The 15544-nt window shown below is 40.5% G+C and overlaps 1 protein-coding gene across 1 annotated transcript; it reads left to right on the top strand.

Annotated features, from left to right (window-relative positions):
* The first annotated feature begins 1693 nt into the window (after window positions 1-1693).
* LOC141338131 (complement C3-like) lies at window positions 1694-8490 on the top strand. The gene is made up of 14 exons (XM_073843691.1): window positions 1694-1839; window positions 2113-2139; window positions 2502-2688; window positions 2792-2954; window positions 3042-3112; window positions 3214-3305; window positions 4308-4390; window positions 4471-4558; window positions 7022-7124; window positions 7218-7332; window positions 7474-7589; window positions 7761-7904; window positions 7974-8186; window positions 8266-8490. Exons 1-14 carry the CDS (start codon window positions 1766-1768, stop codon window positions 8488-8490), a joined length of 1701 nt encoding a protein of 566 aa, XP_073699792.1. The 5' UTR covers window positions 1694-1765.
* The last annotated feature ends 7054 nt before the right edge of the window (window positions 8491-15544 follow it).

Genomic DNA, 15544 nt, shown 5'->3' with positions numbered 1-15544 from the left:
AAATGTGGGTCTATAGTCTCCCTACACAATCAATGTCTCTGCTGTGGTCCTCTGAGATTAGAATCTTTAGTACTTTTCTTCAGCTTTTTGCAGGAAAAAAGTTTAATCACAGTCAGGATCTCACTGGTAACAACAACCAAGAGAGACTCCCTGAAGAGAAGAGATACAATGTACAAAGAGAGAAAGATACATGTACAGTTACACCTTGTAGCTAAGTAAAAATCAGTGTCACTTAAGGTCTCTTCATTGTTATTTGTTTGTACTGATCTGGTGTTTGGTTTGTCATATGATTGTTAGTTCTACTACTTTAAGCACTTTTTGGGTAAGTATAGATTTTCTAATCATAGATACATGGTATTTGATCTTTGTTTTTGCATTGAGAGGCGCCTTTTTTGAAAGGTTTTCTGTTGGCTGTGAGCATTCTGCGCGCTGCTTATGTGACCCGGGCGCTTCGCGTTTTCGCCACCTGCTGCGCCTCGCGTTTTTGCAGGAGTCCTCTGAGCGGCTGAAGTTGAAAAAAAAAAGCAGCTCTGAGCGGAAAAACGCCCAATGTCATTCGCGTTTTTTTCCATTGTCCAATCGAATGAATGGAGAGGCGAGCCTTCTGTTGTGGTGACGAAAGTTTACCGTTGCTTGAAAAGTCCGGAGACTGCAAGAAATGGAGTAGAAACTTTTGGTGTCTGTCGTGGATAACCCGGAGCTGTATTTTTTAGGGTTTCTGCTAATATAACAGTTTGCTTAACAGAAACAAACAAAGGTTTTAGAGCGCTCGCGCTATAATCCTTTGATTTGACTGACAGGACAGCTGTTTTGGTCGTTGCCTAGCAACATACCGTTTTTAGAACTAAAAGACGTGTTCAGTGTGATCGGGGGCCTTAGTCTGCGCTTTTTTGAACATTCTATGTTAAACATAACCCCTTCTGACTCCTTCTGAGGCCATGCAGACCAGTGGTTGCTGATTTTTGTAAAGTCACTTTGTAAAGAAACATTTGTATTTGTGCACAAATTCGTGTTTTTGTAGTTCACACAAAGAGAATAACGGTAAGAATTTACGTTTTCAAACGTCTGTGCCACACCAGCTCATTGTCATGTAAATTCACAGCCAAAACACATAAAAAGTTTTCAGATTTAAGTTGAAAATGGTGTGATGTAAACACTGGTAATATCTATGATACACCTTTTTAAAAATAGCGCCATATTTAAAGTTCTTATAGGAATTAAATAAATGAGGCTACACAGGATAGAAGTACAGAGCATTCGATTGTACTGATGTTAACAAAATGATTGTTAAGCTGACAAAATATCATAAACTCGCAAAACAGTTTAAGTGATTTTATACAGTGCGTGCCATTGTTAAGACTGTAGTCTATCCCTTACAGCCTCATTTTCATCCATGTTAAGTTCAATACGGCACCTACCTGACTAAAGTTTATAGCGCCCTTTGCGGCCAAGCTGATGCAACATTGCAAACAGTACAGAAACCCTTTCAACACGACAGTTTTTCCATTTAAATGTTCTTGGGAAAACATAAAAGTCTACTTTGAATAGCATTTTGTTGACAATAATTTAAGTAAGAGATGTTTCTAATGCTGTTTGCCTGAATTTCTCAAAAACTGGCATTTGTTTGTGCTTAGAATAAAGCAAACATTACGCAACAGTTTCTCAAAGTTGACGGAGTTGTGGGTTAGCGGGAGGGATATTTGGGTTTTTTCAGCTGTCCTGTTGTTGTCTCTGACATACTGTGAGAATTCAGTCAAGCAGGACGATGCTTTTTCCACTGCTGTTATGGACTGCATTGCTCTGTCATGTCTCCGATGGCCGGACTTCCTCTCAAAGACAGTGCGTTTAATTTTTTACTAATAACTTTGATAATGTACAAAAATTGTGATTTTCTTCTTGATATTGACCAATAATGTGTTTATCTTGTCATAACTGAGCAGCAAACAGACAGTTTGAGGACCTAATATATGATTAGCATATGTACAGTATATCTTGTAAAAAGTTTATGGAAATAGATATAAAATTGTAACTATATATTTCTGTTGTGTTTAAAATCCAGTAATGGTTCAAATTGGATTTGTCTGTAACTGAGTGTGTTATCTGTGTTTACAGTGGGCCGGTCATCAAGCAGTTTCCAACGTAAGTACACAACTTAACTCTGTCCTATGACCCTAAAGTTAACACACAGATTCCTAATCAATGTACACAACTGGGAATTTCCACAAGAGTCAATGTTCATTTATTTGATGACTCAAAATATGTTAAATATTATCCCTTCAGGTATGAGAGTGTTTAGGCTACATTATTAATCATTTCATATACTGTTTTTAAACATAGTTTTCAATAAGTTTTTTTATTTGTTTGATTTAGTAGTAATGGTATTGAGTATAACTTTTTTTTTTCTTCTTGAGGTCACAAACCATCTGATGACCATAATATGGAAGTGCACATATGAAGTGAACATATGCTGTGTGTTATTGAATATGTTTGTTCTGGTTTAGTTTTTTTATTTTAGCTCCAGCAAAGATAAGACCTGGAACAAAACAGAACATCTTGCTGGAGAGTAACAATATGCAATCAGATGTCTCTATCACGATCTACGATTACCCCATCTCTCAATCGGCCTTAATGACCGGCTCCGTTACCCTCAATTCAGACAACAAATACAGCGCACTTACAACCATCGAGGTGAATTTATCTATGAATGTATCTGTTCCAGTTCAGAGTAAACTTGATTGGTTTCATTATTTTAATGACCATAATCATAATGAAATGTTGTCTTTTTATTTAGATCGATCCAAATGTGCTGCAACCTGATGGAAAGAAAAAATATGTGAAGCTAGTTGCTCAGTTTAGCAGTTTTCATCGTGCAGAAAGAATATTACCGGTGTCATTCCGCTCTGGATACACCTTCATTCAGACTGACAAACCGGTTTACAACCCTGGAGACACAGGTCAGCTCTCACATACATGAGCACTTGCCATAGTGTTCATTTATAATGACCATTGTTTTTTTTCCCCCGATCACTGTAATTTTTCAGTGCGCTACAGGGCTTTTGTGTCTGACACTGAATTCCGTGCTGCTGAGAGGACAATTTCTCTTGAGATTCAGGTAAATGTCACTGGCATTGACATAAATGTCATTACAGTATTAGCAAGGAAATATTGTACTTTTCTAGGACAATGCTTTACGGCACAATTGGTTCGTTTCAGAATCCCGACGGTATTGCAGTACATGGACTTTCCAGAGTTAAAGCAATCGATGGGATACTGTCTAACACCTACCCTCTCTCAACTATAGCGAAGTACGCACACAGAACAGATATATTATAGTAAAGTAAAGTTTGTGAGCAAATCTTGAAGTTGGCTTGAGAGGAGCCTAGACTAACAGTTTAAAGCAGTAGTTAAAGCTTGAAGTTTGAAAGTTTAGATAGATTGGATAGACATTGCTAGCATGGTTTAGCCATTATTTCGATTACATTAAATGGTTGCATTTGGTGATCTACTGGCACTACCTGTTACTATATTTACTACAACAAAACTCGGAAAATAAAATACTGATAAGATGCCACATTATGTGGCTTGTTGGTTATAATTTTGAGTCGTAGGGCAACAAGAGAAGTGATGTAAGTATTCACTGCTTTCCTAACGATAAGAAGAGGAGAGAAGAATAGGAAGATGCCTGTGGACAAATCAGACTTCCTGAAGACCTACGTCTTTGCTTTCTCCACTTCCTTTCTCCAAAGCCCTGATGGCTTTGAGGCTTTTAGTAGACCACAGCTACTGAAAGAGCTTACAAATGGCAGAGACTAGAAACGCTAGATGACATCCTGGCAGGATATAACTATGCCAGTGCTTGTCATGATGCTGCAGCCACTGAAGCAGTTTCTCAGTGTGGGTATTACTTAATATATAATGGTGTTTAGACTCCTTGTGGTGAAAATCAATGCCACATACTTATATCCATCACCACCTGTAAGCTCTTCCAGTAGCTATGGTCATCGTATCAGTATTTTATTTTCCAAATTGTGTTTAAAGTCCATCTGACTTTTCGTAGAATTTATCATCTGTTTAACCAAAACCGTAAGTCCTATCAGCTGGAAAAGATCAGTTGGAAAGGTGCAACCCGAATTTGATGTAGCTAGAAAACTCTAGGACAAGATACAGTCCAACTTTTTTTCTCAGAAAAGAAGAAGGAATTTCTCAGGCCAGCTTTGATTTGATTTGATTTGACAAAAATATTGATACTGATTTACTTGATACTTTAGATACATGGTGGCTTACTAAGAATATTTTTGATTCTCTAGAGAGGGCAAGTGGAAAGTTGTTGCAAAGTTTGATCAAGCAAAAGAAAACATTTTCAGTAGAGAGTTTGAAGTCAAGAAATACGGTAAGTCCTTTGTATTATCTTCAGAATCTACTAGATTTTTCTTTGTTGATGGGTTAACAGCATTTTTTCTTTCTCCCAAGTGCTCCCGGCATTTAATGTCACTTTGACTCCAAAGACATCACACCTCAGACTAGATGCAGAAAAGTTGGAGGTAGAAGTAACAGCCAGGTGTGTGAATCAAACTGTTCTTAATGATCTCAAAGTATCTCTAAATGGGGAATGACACACATTTCTATGATGCAATGGGAACGCCGCTTTAGGTATGTCAATTGTCTAAAGCCTGTATGGAATCACACCAATTCATTGATTCATTGATGTGTGGGCATCACCTCGACACCACTACATCACCCACTGTAATACTAGCAACTGCGGGTATTACAGTGAGGAGAGACCTTCCTGCTGCCACAGAGATATCCTGTAGGAGAACTCCTCTGAAAAGAGCTTATGAGGAAGCAACACTCCTGGTAGAATGAGCTTAAATGTCTAGCAGTGAAGAGAGACCTTGCCCCTCATATGCAAGTGAGATAGTATCCTTACCCAATGAGAAATCCTATGTTTTGATACAGCGACACTTTTGTGGCCAGCACGCTAACACACCAACAATTGGGAGGACAAGTGGCATTGGCTAAATTGGTCCACATAGAGTTTTAAAGGTCTAACAGGGAAGAGCAGGCAAAGCCTCTTGTCCTCAATAGAAGCAAAAGGAGGAGGAAAGAAGGAGGGAAGCACGACCATCTGGGAGAGAAATAATGTGGACAAGACCTTGGGAACATAACCAGGTCTGGGCCGTAGGAATACCTTAACAAGGCTAGCAACCAACTCCACGCATGACTGTTTAACAGTGAGAGTCTAACCCCAATATGAGCATATCCTTAAGAGTAAGAATCCATTCAGGAGCTGACTCCACAGTTCTAAATGGCAACTACAATAAGCCTTCCAGAATGATAGACACGTTTCAGAAAGGTAAACTGACAGGATGCAATGGCCTCAAATGTCTAACACCACATATAAATTAATAGCAATGTCTACCTAGGGGGACTTCATCTGCATCCCTGCAAGCCCAATAGCTGCAACGTAAAATCTCAAGTGGCACTAGCCACTCCAGCTACAAACTTCTCTTGCAGAAACTCGATCACTGAGCCAATCGGGAAGCTGCCCTGGGACCACTGCATGAGCCAAATACCATGACTTAAACACTTTCCACTTGGAAGAAAAGCCTCCTAGTAGTAGGAGTCCTAGCATAATCAAAGGTTTCCTGAACCTTCACAGGAAGACCAGATATCTGTCATCTCTGAGATGACATGCCAACTCCTTGGAATGGGCCAAGATAAGCCAGTCGTCCAGGAACACACGGATTCCCTGGAGCCTTAACAGGGCCAGAGCAGCATCCATGCACTTGTGAATGTCCATAGAGCCAAAGCCAGACTGAAGGAAAAAACCCTGTACTGGTATGCCTTTCCCCCAAAGTTGAGCCTGAGGAACTCCCTGTGCCACTGAACAACCTGAATATGAAAGTAGGCATCCCTCAGGTCTACAGTAATGAACCAATCCCCCATGCAGATCTGAGTGAAAATAACTGTGTACGCAGCAGTCGTAATGAAAAACAGGTTTTGAGGGAAGAAAGCCTAATCGTCTCTATCCTCCAACAAAGAGAGAGAGCGAGGCTGACCAATTACTGCACACCTAAGTGCACTAAGCGGCTGATGTAGCAGATCTATGTTTTGGGAGTATTCTGGGTGAGACATATAGATAGTCTGTCCCACCCTCGCGAAATGGGGAAAGCACTCCTAATACAGAAGTCAGGAATGTCCCAATGAAGCCAAAGCCATGGGTTTATCTGAGTGCTTCAGTCCAATCCATTTACATGGGTACTGACAGGTCAAAGGTCGACCACAAGCTCCCCAAACCGTAAGAGGTGGGAGTTGTGACTCTTGCTGGCAGGCATTGAGGCAGGGTTGGATAACTTGTGGGTTCTCCTGGGCATTAACCACATAATGGCAACAGACTTGGTGGCATGGAATTTGTCCACTACCGAACTAACTGCCTCGCTTGAACAATCCTAACTGCGAGATGGTGAGCGTTGAATAGAATAAAGTCGAGAGGTGAGTGGTCAGCGTGTGCTCGATCACTCGGAAAAGCGGCATAGCCCTGCTCCACAGAACCCACTGGGTTGGTGAATTCAGTGGTCACCGCGTTTGTAACTCAAGCAGAGAAAGACTCTTTCCAGGATCTATAGATTTTGTGATGCAGATCACTGAAAAATGTGAGCTTTCTTCATGCATAAAGAAATGTGAGAAGTGGATATTACACCCGCGCCATCAGCCAAAGAACTGACGTGATTTGAGACTTCAGACAGTCGACTAACCTAATGGGGTGTTCCCATTGCATCATAGCTACGCAGCGTTGAGTGAACCTATGAAAGAGATGATGCTTTCAACATTGATAATAATAAATTTTTTTGAGCATCAAATCATCATATTAGAATGACTGCTGAAAAATCATGTGATATTCAGGACTAATGATGCTGATTGATCAATTAAAGGCAGCTTTTTGAATGTGACCATATTGACTTACACTTGTGTTAACACAAATTGACCAATATTTTGAGGTCACTGTATGCATTTCTTCCAGGTATCTTTATGGCGAACCAGTGAAAGGTGTTGCATATCTTCTGTTTGGTATTGAGATTAATGGTGAAAAGAAAAGACTCACATCTATGAAGCAACTAACTGATGTAAGTGGTTAAACAAGAAAAAAACTTCAGTTTAAGTAGCTGAAATCAGCTTTACAGTACAAGACTCTTATTACTCCTTGTCCTTATTTGCAGCTGAATGAAGGAAGTGTTAGTTTGACCATGGAGGAGATAAAGAAGGCCTATCCTGACACAAACAGCCTCCTGGGTTCTTCTGTGTACATCAAAGCATCAGTAATGACCAGCTCAGGTGGGAAAATCTTTCAAAAACGACTAAAAACCACTCACGATCCAATAGCAACTGCATAGCAACCCCTTGGCAAGCAATTCAAACTCTTTAGCAACATTACGGAAATGTTTGTTTTGAAAAAGCTTCCCTTCTTCTCCCCAGGCAGCGATCTTGTGGAGGCAGAGAAATCCGGCATTAAAATAGTGAAGTCACCTTACATGCTCTCCATCAGGGACACACCGAAGTATTTTAAACCTGGCCTGCCATTAGGCATGACGGTAATTTTTTGTTTCTGCCTAGATAGTTACTGCGTGCAGAGATTAAGTTCACTCTTCAACACGTTTTTGACTTAAAATGCAGAAAAAACCTAGCTTCTCTTTTTCATAAAATAAAAGTGAATAGTGTTGATGTTAGCGTTACTCTTCTAGCTAATATGTTTTGCTATTTAGGTTACTGTGAGTGACCACGACGGATCTCCAGCCCGAAACATTCCTGTTAAAATCAGCTTTCTTGAAAAACCAATGACCGAGCACAGCGGCACCTTCAAAGTCTACCTCAACATGCCTGCGATGTCCAGCTCAGGGATACTGAAAGTAAGTCACTCAAAGAAACACATATAAAAACAATACAAAACTCAGCTGAATAAATGTATTCTTATATAGGTAGAGACAGCAGACCCTTCACTAAAACCAGAACAGCAGGCCATTCAAGAGATGCGTGTGGAGCCTTATGCCTCTTTTAACAACAATGGGAATTACCTGCACATCTCGGTGGGCAGCAGTCGAGTGGTGGTGGGTGACACACTCAACATCCAAGCTCACATCAAATGTAACCCACCAGAACACAAAAGATTTGTGGAGCATCTGACATATGCTGTAAGTTTGACACTGGAGATGTTTTGACATAAGAATTAATGGAATCTAGTATTAATTACACTCATGATGGTTTGTGTAGGTGCTAAATAAAGGAAACATAATCCACGCTGCAAGGATGGACGTCAGAGACCTGGACATCATAAACATTCCTCTGCTGGTTACCAAAGAAATGCTGCCTGCATTTCGCTTTGTGGCCTACTACATTTTGCCATGGAAAAACATAGCAGAAGTAGTGGCAGATTCTGTGTTTGTGGATGTGGAGGACCGCTGTGTAGGTTCGGTGAGTTTGTTCATGACCAATTAACAATTTAAACACTTCATGGTATGGGGTCCATTCATTTGTTTTCATGTTATTTATTTAATTATTTTCGTCAAACTATCATTATTCTCATTGTGTCCCCTGTTGAACAAAAGAGCATGTGCTGGTTAAGTATGTTTAAGTGCTGGGATGCTGGTTTTAGCTGGTCCTTTGCTGGTTTATGCTGGTCCTTAGCTGGTCCTTTGCTGGTATATGCTGGCCCTCTGCTGCTTTATGCTGGTCCTTTGCTGGTTTATGCTGGCCCTTTGCTGGTTTATGCTGGCCCTTTGCTGGTTTATGCTGGCCCTTTGCTGGTTTATGCTGGCCCTTTGCTGGTTTATGCTGGTCCTTTGCTGGTTTATGCTGGCCCTCTGCTGCTTTATGCTGGTCCTTGGCTGGTTTATGCTGCCCCTTGGCTGGTTTATGCTGCCCCTTTGCTGGTTACACTACAAAAAAAAAAAAAAATGCTTTTCTAGCTTAATTTTTTTGTCTTGTTTCCAGCCAAAATATCTAAGAATTCTTAAATCAAGAAGGATTTTCTAGACAAGTAAAAAAATATTTTATTATCTTCAGAAAAAAACTCAAAATTAAGTGAGTTTTTGCTTAGAACAAGAAAAATAATCTGCCAACGGGGTAAGCAAAAAAAAAAAAAAAAAAAAAAATCTTATTTCAAACAGAAAACAAAAATGCACTTAATTTTGCCTTTGTTTTTTTTTTTTTTTTTTTTTTTGAAAGCAAGACAATTATTTTTACTCATCTAGAAAATCCTTCTTGATTTAAGAATTTTTAATTTTTTAACAGGGTTTCATAAGAATATGCATCACTGGTTGTTCAACAGTGTAAGTTAAAGGAGAAGTCCGGTGTGATATTGACCTAAAGTGTAATGAATCATGATACCGAGTATGAACGTACCTTGCATATCTCATCTCGTCTTGTCCACTGCTGTCCGAAATCTGGGGTCAGTTAGCCGATGCTCACAACAGGTTGTCAATGAGAGTCAATGGGGCATCGAAGTAGCCATGTAAATAAATCACTGTTTTATGCCATTTACAAGGCACAAAGTAGCTCCACACTTCATTGGTAGACTTCCAAGGGCCCTGCCATTTAAAACGAGACATTGAGAACTCATAAAAAGCACCGGTAGTTTATTTACGAGAAGATTTATACAGACAGTAACTGCAAGAAGTTAAGCGATTATTTTTTCTGTTTTCTTCTGATTATAAGAATGACGCTTCAACTGATGTCTTAACGTTTAATATCTTCATAAGCATTATAGCCATAGCCATCGCCATCTGGCTCGTATTCTCTTCACATAACGTCATGACACTGTGAAAAACTGAAACAAATAAAATAACATTCAGATACATAGTGTTTCTGTTTTTACCATGGTTCAACCAGTTGTTTCCTACTGAACCAATATTAATAAACAAAGTACATTATTGCAAATTAACAGATGAAGTCTAAAGAATAAATCACATACCGTGTGCGCTTTCCAATCAGAAATACAGGAGTCATTAGAAGATATTTATATAGGCATTCCTATTAACAAACACTCGGATAGCTCTCAGCATGCGTGCATTTCTTTGTGGATCTGATTCTAAAATGGCTAGCTAGATCATGTGACAAATTCAACCAATTGTGAACGTATTTCTCCTGTAGGTGTCACTATTACACAGGTTTATAGTACAATTTCCAAATGAACATTGATAAATAATACCAAATTTGTGAACTAAATACTTTAACACACAATATATTACTGAAATACTTAAAAGCAAATACAACCTTTTCTGCGACAGCTACACTGCCACCAAAATTACAAAGATTTGTGTTCTGATCAGAATTAAGTAAATCTGGTAATTTTCCTATAAGCTGTCACTACAAATACCTTTTAATACTTTTGTGACAAGAATTATTTAAATTCAACTTAACTTGACGTTTTGCTTGACTAATTCTCTTAGATGTTAAGTCATCTATTTTACATTATTCCATCTTTGTTTAGGAATTGTTCTCAACTATTATCACCAATTTCTGAACTGGACGCTCGAGGAAAGACATTTGTGTCAAGCGTTCACCTTTCTTTCCCAAATTACTTTGACCCATTTGGAGTTTATCCTTTCGGACTAAACCATCATCATCTGCACTTGTCTCAATGACTCTAGCAAGTTTCCATTCATTCCTGGGAATATTGTCCTCCTTGACAATTACTACATCTCCAACATGAACATTTCTTCTGGGCGTGTGCCACTGTTGTCTGAGGCTTACGTTGACCAAGTATTCTTTGCGCCATCTGCTCCAAAATTGTTCTGACAAATACTGCACTCTCCTCCATCTTTTCCTAGCGTACAGATCTTCACGGACAAATCTACCAGGAGGAGGAAGAGGTACTGAGGTCTTCATCGTGAGCAGATGATTGGGCGTCAAAGGCTCAACACTCTTTGGATCATTTATTGTGTTGGTGGTGAGTGGTCGACTATTTACAACTGACATTGCCTCATAGAAAAATGTTCTTAATGAAGCGTCATCCAGTCTTCCTTTGGCTTGTGCCAGAACAGCATTCAGCACACTCCTAATTGTCCTTATTTGGCGTTCCCACACACCTCCCATGTGGCTTGCTTCAGGAACATTCATAAGGAAGTCACACTGGTTACTTGCAAGATAGGTAGAGATCCTCTCTTGGTCCAGATCCTTCAAACCTTTCTCCAACTCATTCTTTGCCCCCACAAAATTCATTCCCTGGTCCGATCTGATCTGTCGCACTGCTCCTCTGATTGCTATGAAACATCTGAAAGCATTCAGAAATGCATCGGTAGTAAGGTCCTCTAACATTTCTGTATGTACAGCTCTGGAGCTTAAGCAGGTAAACAACAGACCATACCTCTTGAATTCCTTCCGACCTTGTTTCGTATAGAAGGGACCGAAACAGTCTATTCCTGAGTACGAGAATGGGGGTGAAGGTTCTACTCTGTCAGCTGGAAGATCAGCCATGCGTTGTTCTTCAGCTGGTCTGCGCAACTTTCTACAAGTAACGCAATTGTTGATGTACTTGGCCACTACCTTGCTTGCACCCAAAATCCAGTATCCACTGGCTCAGAGTTTATTCAGTGTTTGACCTCGACCTTGATGTTGAGTTTTCTTGTGACAATGGTCAAGTATTAGTTGTGTGACAACACCTTCCTTAGGAAGAATTATTGGATGTTTCAACTCAAATGCTGCATTAGACTTTCTTAACCGTCCTCCAACCCTGAGCAATTCATCCTGAATGATAGGATCAAGTTGGTATAACTTGCTATTCTTTGGCAGCTTAGCCGGGTTTTGACTGAGACATTTGAATTCTTCTTCGAAGGCTTCTCTTTGTGCAGCCTTGATGAGCACATAAGCTGCCTTTTCTCTCTCTTCTACACTGATAAACACTGACCTGTCTCTGCTCACCAATCTTTTGATCCTAGTGATGGTATTAAGAGCTGTATTCCAATGTGAGAATCTTGACAGTCTTTCAAGAAAACTGTTCTTTACACAGGCATCTGTTCTTAGGACCTTTACTTCAGGGTCACCTACAAGAAGCTTTGGAGATTTTTCATCAGCGATGATCTCTCGTTCCCATAAAAATTTAGGACCCTCCAACCAACTTGAGTCTATCAGATCTGCCACCTTGAGACCCCTAGATGCACAGTCTGCAGGATTCTGACTGGTTTCCACATACAACCATTGTTTTGGATCTGTAGAGTTTCTTATCTTTTGAACCCGATTGGCTACGAAGACATGAAAGCGACGTGCCTCATTCTTGATATGCCCTAGCACTACTTGAGAATCAGTCCAGAAGAATTCCTGATTTACTTTCAAATCAAGCGCTTCTCTAAGAGTATGACTTACTGCAGCAGAAACTGTAGCTGCTGTCAGTTCAAGGCGGGGTATGCTGAAAACCTTCAAAGGGGTTACTCTAGCCTTACCCATAACAAGCGCACAGTGCACCTTTTCATCAGCAACAATCCTGATATATGAACATTGCCCGTAACCCTCACTGCTGGCATCTGAAAAATGATGCAGCTCCATTTTCTGGATTTTGCCCATATTTTCAGGAATGAAGCATCTTGGTATTTGAATCTTTTGGAGATTCTTCAAGTCATGGAGCCATGTGTCCCACTTTGGCTTCAAATCAGATGGAAGAGGTTCATCCCATCCTACTCCTCGTTTGCACATCTCTTGGAGCACTCTTTTCCCAGTCAAGATATAAGGAGCGAGAAAACCTAATGGGTCATATACACTCGTGACCACAGATAGAATTCCTCGACGAGTGGCTGGTCTTTCAGTGAGGTCAACTTTGAATGAGAATGCATCAGTTTCTACGTTCCACTTTACTCCCAGAACACTCTGCATTGGAAGTTCATTGTAGTTCAGATCTACATCCTTCACCAGACTGGCACATTCACTCTCTGGAACTGCACTCAAGACTTCTCTGCTATTGGACACAAACTTGTGTAAACGCAGTTTTCCTTTTGCCAAGACCTCTTGTGCTTCATTAACCAACTTCTTGGCCTTCTCATTGGAATCAATGCTGACAAGTCCGTCATCCACATAGAAATTTTTAGAATGAAGCTCGCTGCCAGTGGATAGTCCTTTCCATATTTGTGGGCAAGATATTTCATGCCATAGTTGGCGCAACCTGGAGAGGATGCTGCTCCAAAAATATGCACTCGCATGCGATATTTCTTTGGTTCCTTTTCGGTGTCCCCATTTTCCCACCATAGGAATCTCAAGTAATCACGATCCTCTGGACTAACGTGAAAACGGTGGAACATCTTCTCTACATCGCAAACAACTGCAATCTGATGCTCACGAAATCTACACAACACTCCAGTCAGAGCATTCATTAAGTCTGGTCCAGTGAGTAAGTGGTTATTTAGAGACGTGCCTTCAAATTTGGCTGAGCAGTCAAATACCACTCTTATTTTTTCAGGCTTCCTGGGATGGTACACCCCATGGTGTGGAATGTACCATGTATTGCCTTCTTTTGATGTGGCTTCTGCTTTTTCGGCATCACCATCTCTAAAAACACTGTCCATAAACCTTACGTAGTCCTGTCTGTACTTGGAATTTTTCTCAAACTTCCTTTTCAAGTGCTTCAAACGAACTATGGCTAGTTGCTTATTGTTCGTTAATTGAGGACGTTCTCTAAAAGGTAGAGGCATTTCAACATTCTTTGTTGTGTTGTGTTTTTTCATTTAGTTGTTGAAGAAACTGAATGTCCTCTTGGGATATTGCCTTGTCCTTACCATCTGTATCTCGAAAGTCTGCTTCCAATGTTCTGATCACTGATGCGGGTGTGACAGCTGGGAGTTCCTTTAACGAAATGCGATGACAGAAGCCTGATACATTCTTAGAGCAACTGTTGGGTGTTATGGATCCCACTACACTCCAGCCTAAGTCTGTTTTGACTGCGTATGGTTCGTGATTCTTCCCTGATATCACTTGAGTTGGTTTTAAAGCTCTCGGACAATCATAGCCAATTAGTAGTCCTACAGGACAATCTAATAGATCTGGCATCTTTTCAGCAACACTGACTAAGTGGGACCATCTCTGAGCCTTCTTGCGAGTAGGAATGCTATCTTGTTCCAAGGGAATGTACTCTCGAGTATATGCAGGTGGTAACTCAATGTAATCTTGCAAACTGTAACCCCGTACTCGTAGTCCAGCTGCTCTGTGACAATTCTCAATTGAAGCTCTATTAGTCATTGTAGACAGCTTTAATTTCACAGGTTCTGTGTTTGCTTGAATTTTGTCACAGATGTCCTGATCAATAAATGTATTACTGCTCTGTGTATCCAGTAATGCATAGACTAGAGCTTCTGGGCTATCCTTTGTCGCACAAGAGAGCCATACTGGCACAATCATTGAGGTGCGAGTACAGTTGTCCATTCCCACACTGCACAAACTAGTGGAAGCTCTTTCATCAGGTAAAGTTCTGGCTTTCCTCCCTGAGATCGTTCTTCATGAAGTGGAGAGGGGTGACTCTGTCTGCAGATGTTACAAATAGCTCTCTGTTTACAGTTTTTGGAGATATGACCAACTCTGAGGCAACCAAAACACATCTTGTTGTTGATGATGAACTCTTTCTTTTCTTCAAGAGGCATTGCTGCAAACTTTTCACATTTGTATATAAAGTGATTTTGCTGACAGCAGACACATTCTATTTGTTTCTTATCCTGAGTGACCGAAGGGCTGGGAGGAGAGCCTTTCTCCTTTTCCCACGCACTCACACTCTTTGCAATGGGTTTAACATTTTGTGCCAGAGCACTGGCTTTGAGACGTTTCTGCTCTTTCCCAGGTTTTTCCTCTGCCTGTTTCAAAGCATGTAGAGAGGAAACAGGATTACATGCAATACGTGCCTCCTCTGCAACAAAGCCTGAAAACTCAGTGAAACTTGGATATGGCTTCCCTTCTTCTAATACTTTAGTAACATACCTATTCCAACGAGTTGTTATCCAATCAGGAAGCTTCTGCAGCAATTTCTGGTTTTCTTCACAATCATCCAAAACTCCTAGACCTTGTACATGAGGCATTGCATTTTTGCAGGAGATGAGAAAATCACCAAACTCTCTTAACTTCAGTGACTCTCTGGGTCCAATTTTTTGCCAGTTACTCAGCTTTGCCCTAAATGCTCTTTGGATTACAAAAGGGTGTCCATAGCGCTTGTTCAGGGCATCCCAAGCTTGTGTGTATGCCTCCTCATCACTCAGATAAAAGGTTCCCTCTAGTACACTAAGTGCATCTCCACTTATGTACCTTTTCAGATAGAACAATCTATGTGCTGGAGTTGTGCAATTGGTTTCAATCAAAGCTTTAAAGCAAGTGCGCCATTCAGTAAACTTGAGTGGATCACCTGTAAATGTGAATGGTTCTGGAGCTGGAAGTTTAGTCATTGCCAGGGATTCCTTGAGTGCCTTTACTAACAAGACCTCATCTACTTCCGTCTCTAGCTTCTTTTCAGAGCAAGGCTGAGCTTAGGAATTTTCAGAAACCTTGCAGCATGAAGAGTTGTTGTGTTGCAGTGGAAGCTGACGTG

Source organism: Garra rufa, chromosome 7 (assembly GCF_049309525.1).
Source record: "Garra rufa chromosome 7, GarRuf1.0, whole genome shotgun sequence".
NCBI lineage: Eukaryota > Metazoa > Chordata > Actinopteri > Cypriniformes > Cyprinidae > Garra > Garra rufa.
Note: the sequence above shows the minus strand (reverse complement) of the source record. Positions and strands in the feature narration are given on the sequence as shown.

Bases quoted from the DNA above. Each gene is read 5' to 3' on its own strand.
- LOC141338131 (XM_073843691.1), top strand. From the start codon at position 1,766: ATGCTTTTTCCACTGCTGTTATGGACTGCATTGCTCTGTCATGTCTCC. The intron at 7,333-7,473 runs GTGGGAAAATCT...TCTTCTCCCCAG, and splicing joins ATCAGTAATGACCAGCTCAG to GCAGCGATCTTGTGGAGGCA. The intron at 7,905-7,973 runs GTAAGTCACTCA...ATTCTTATATAG, and splicing joins CCAGCTCAGGGATACTGAAA to GTAGAGACAGCAGACCCTTC.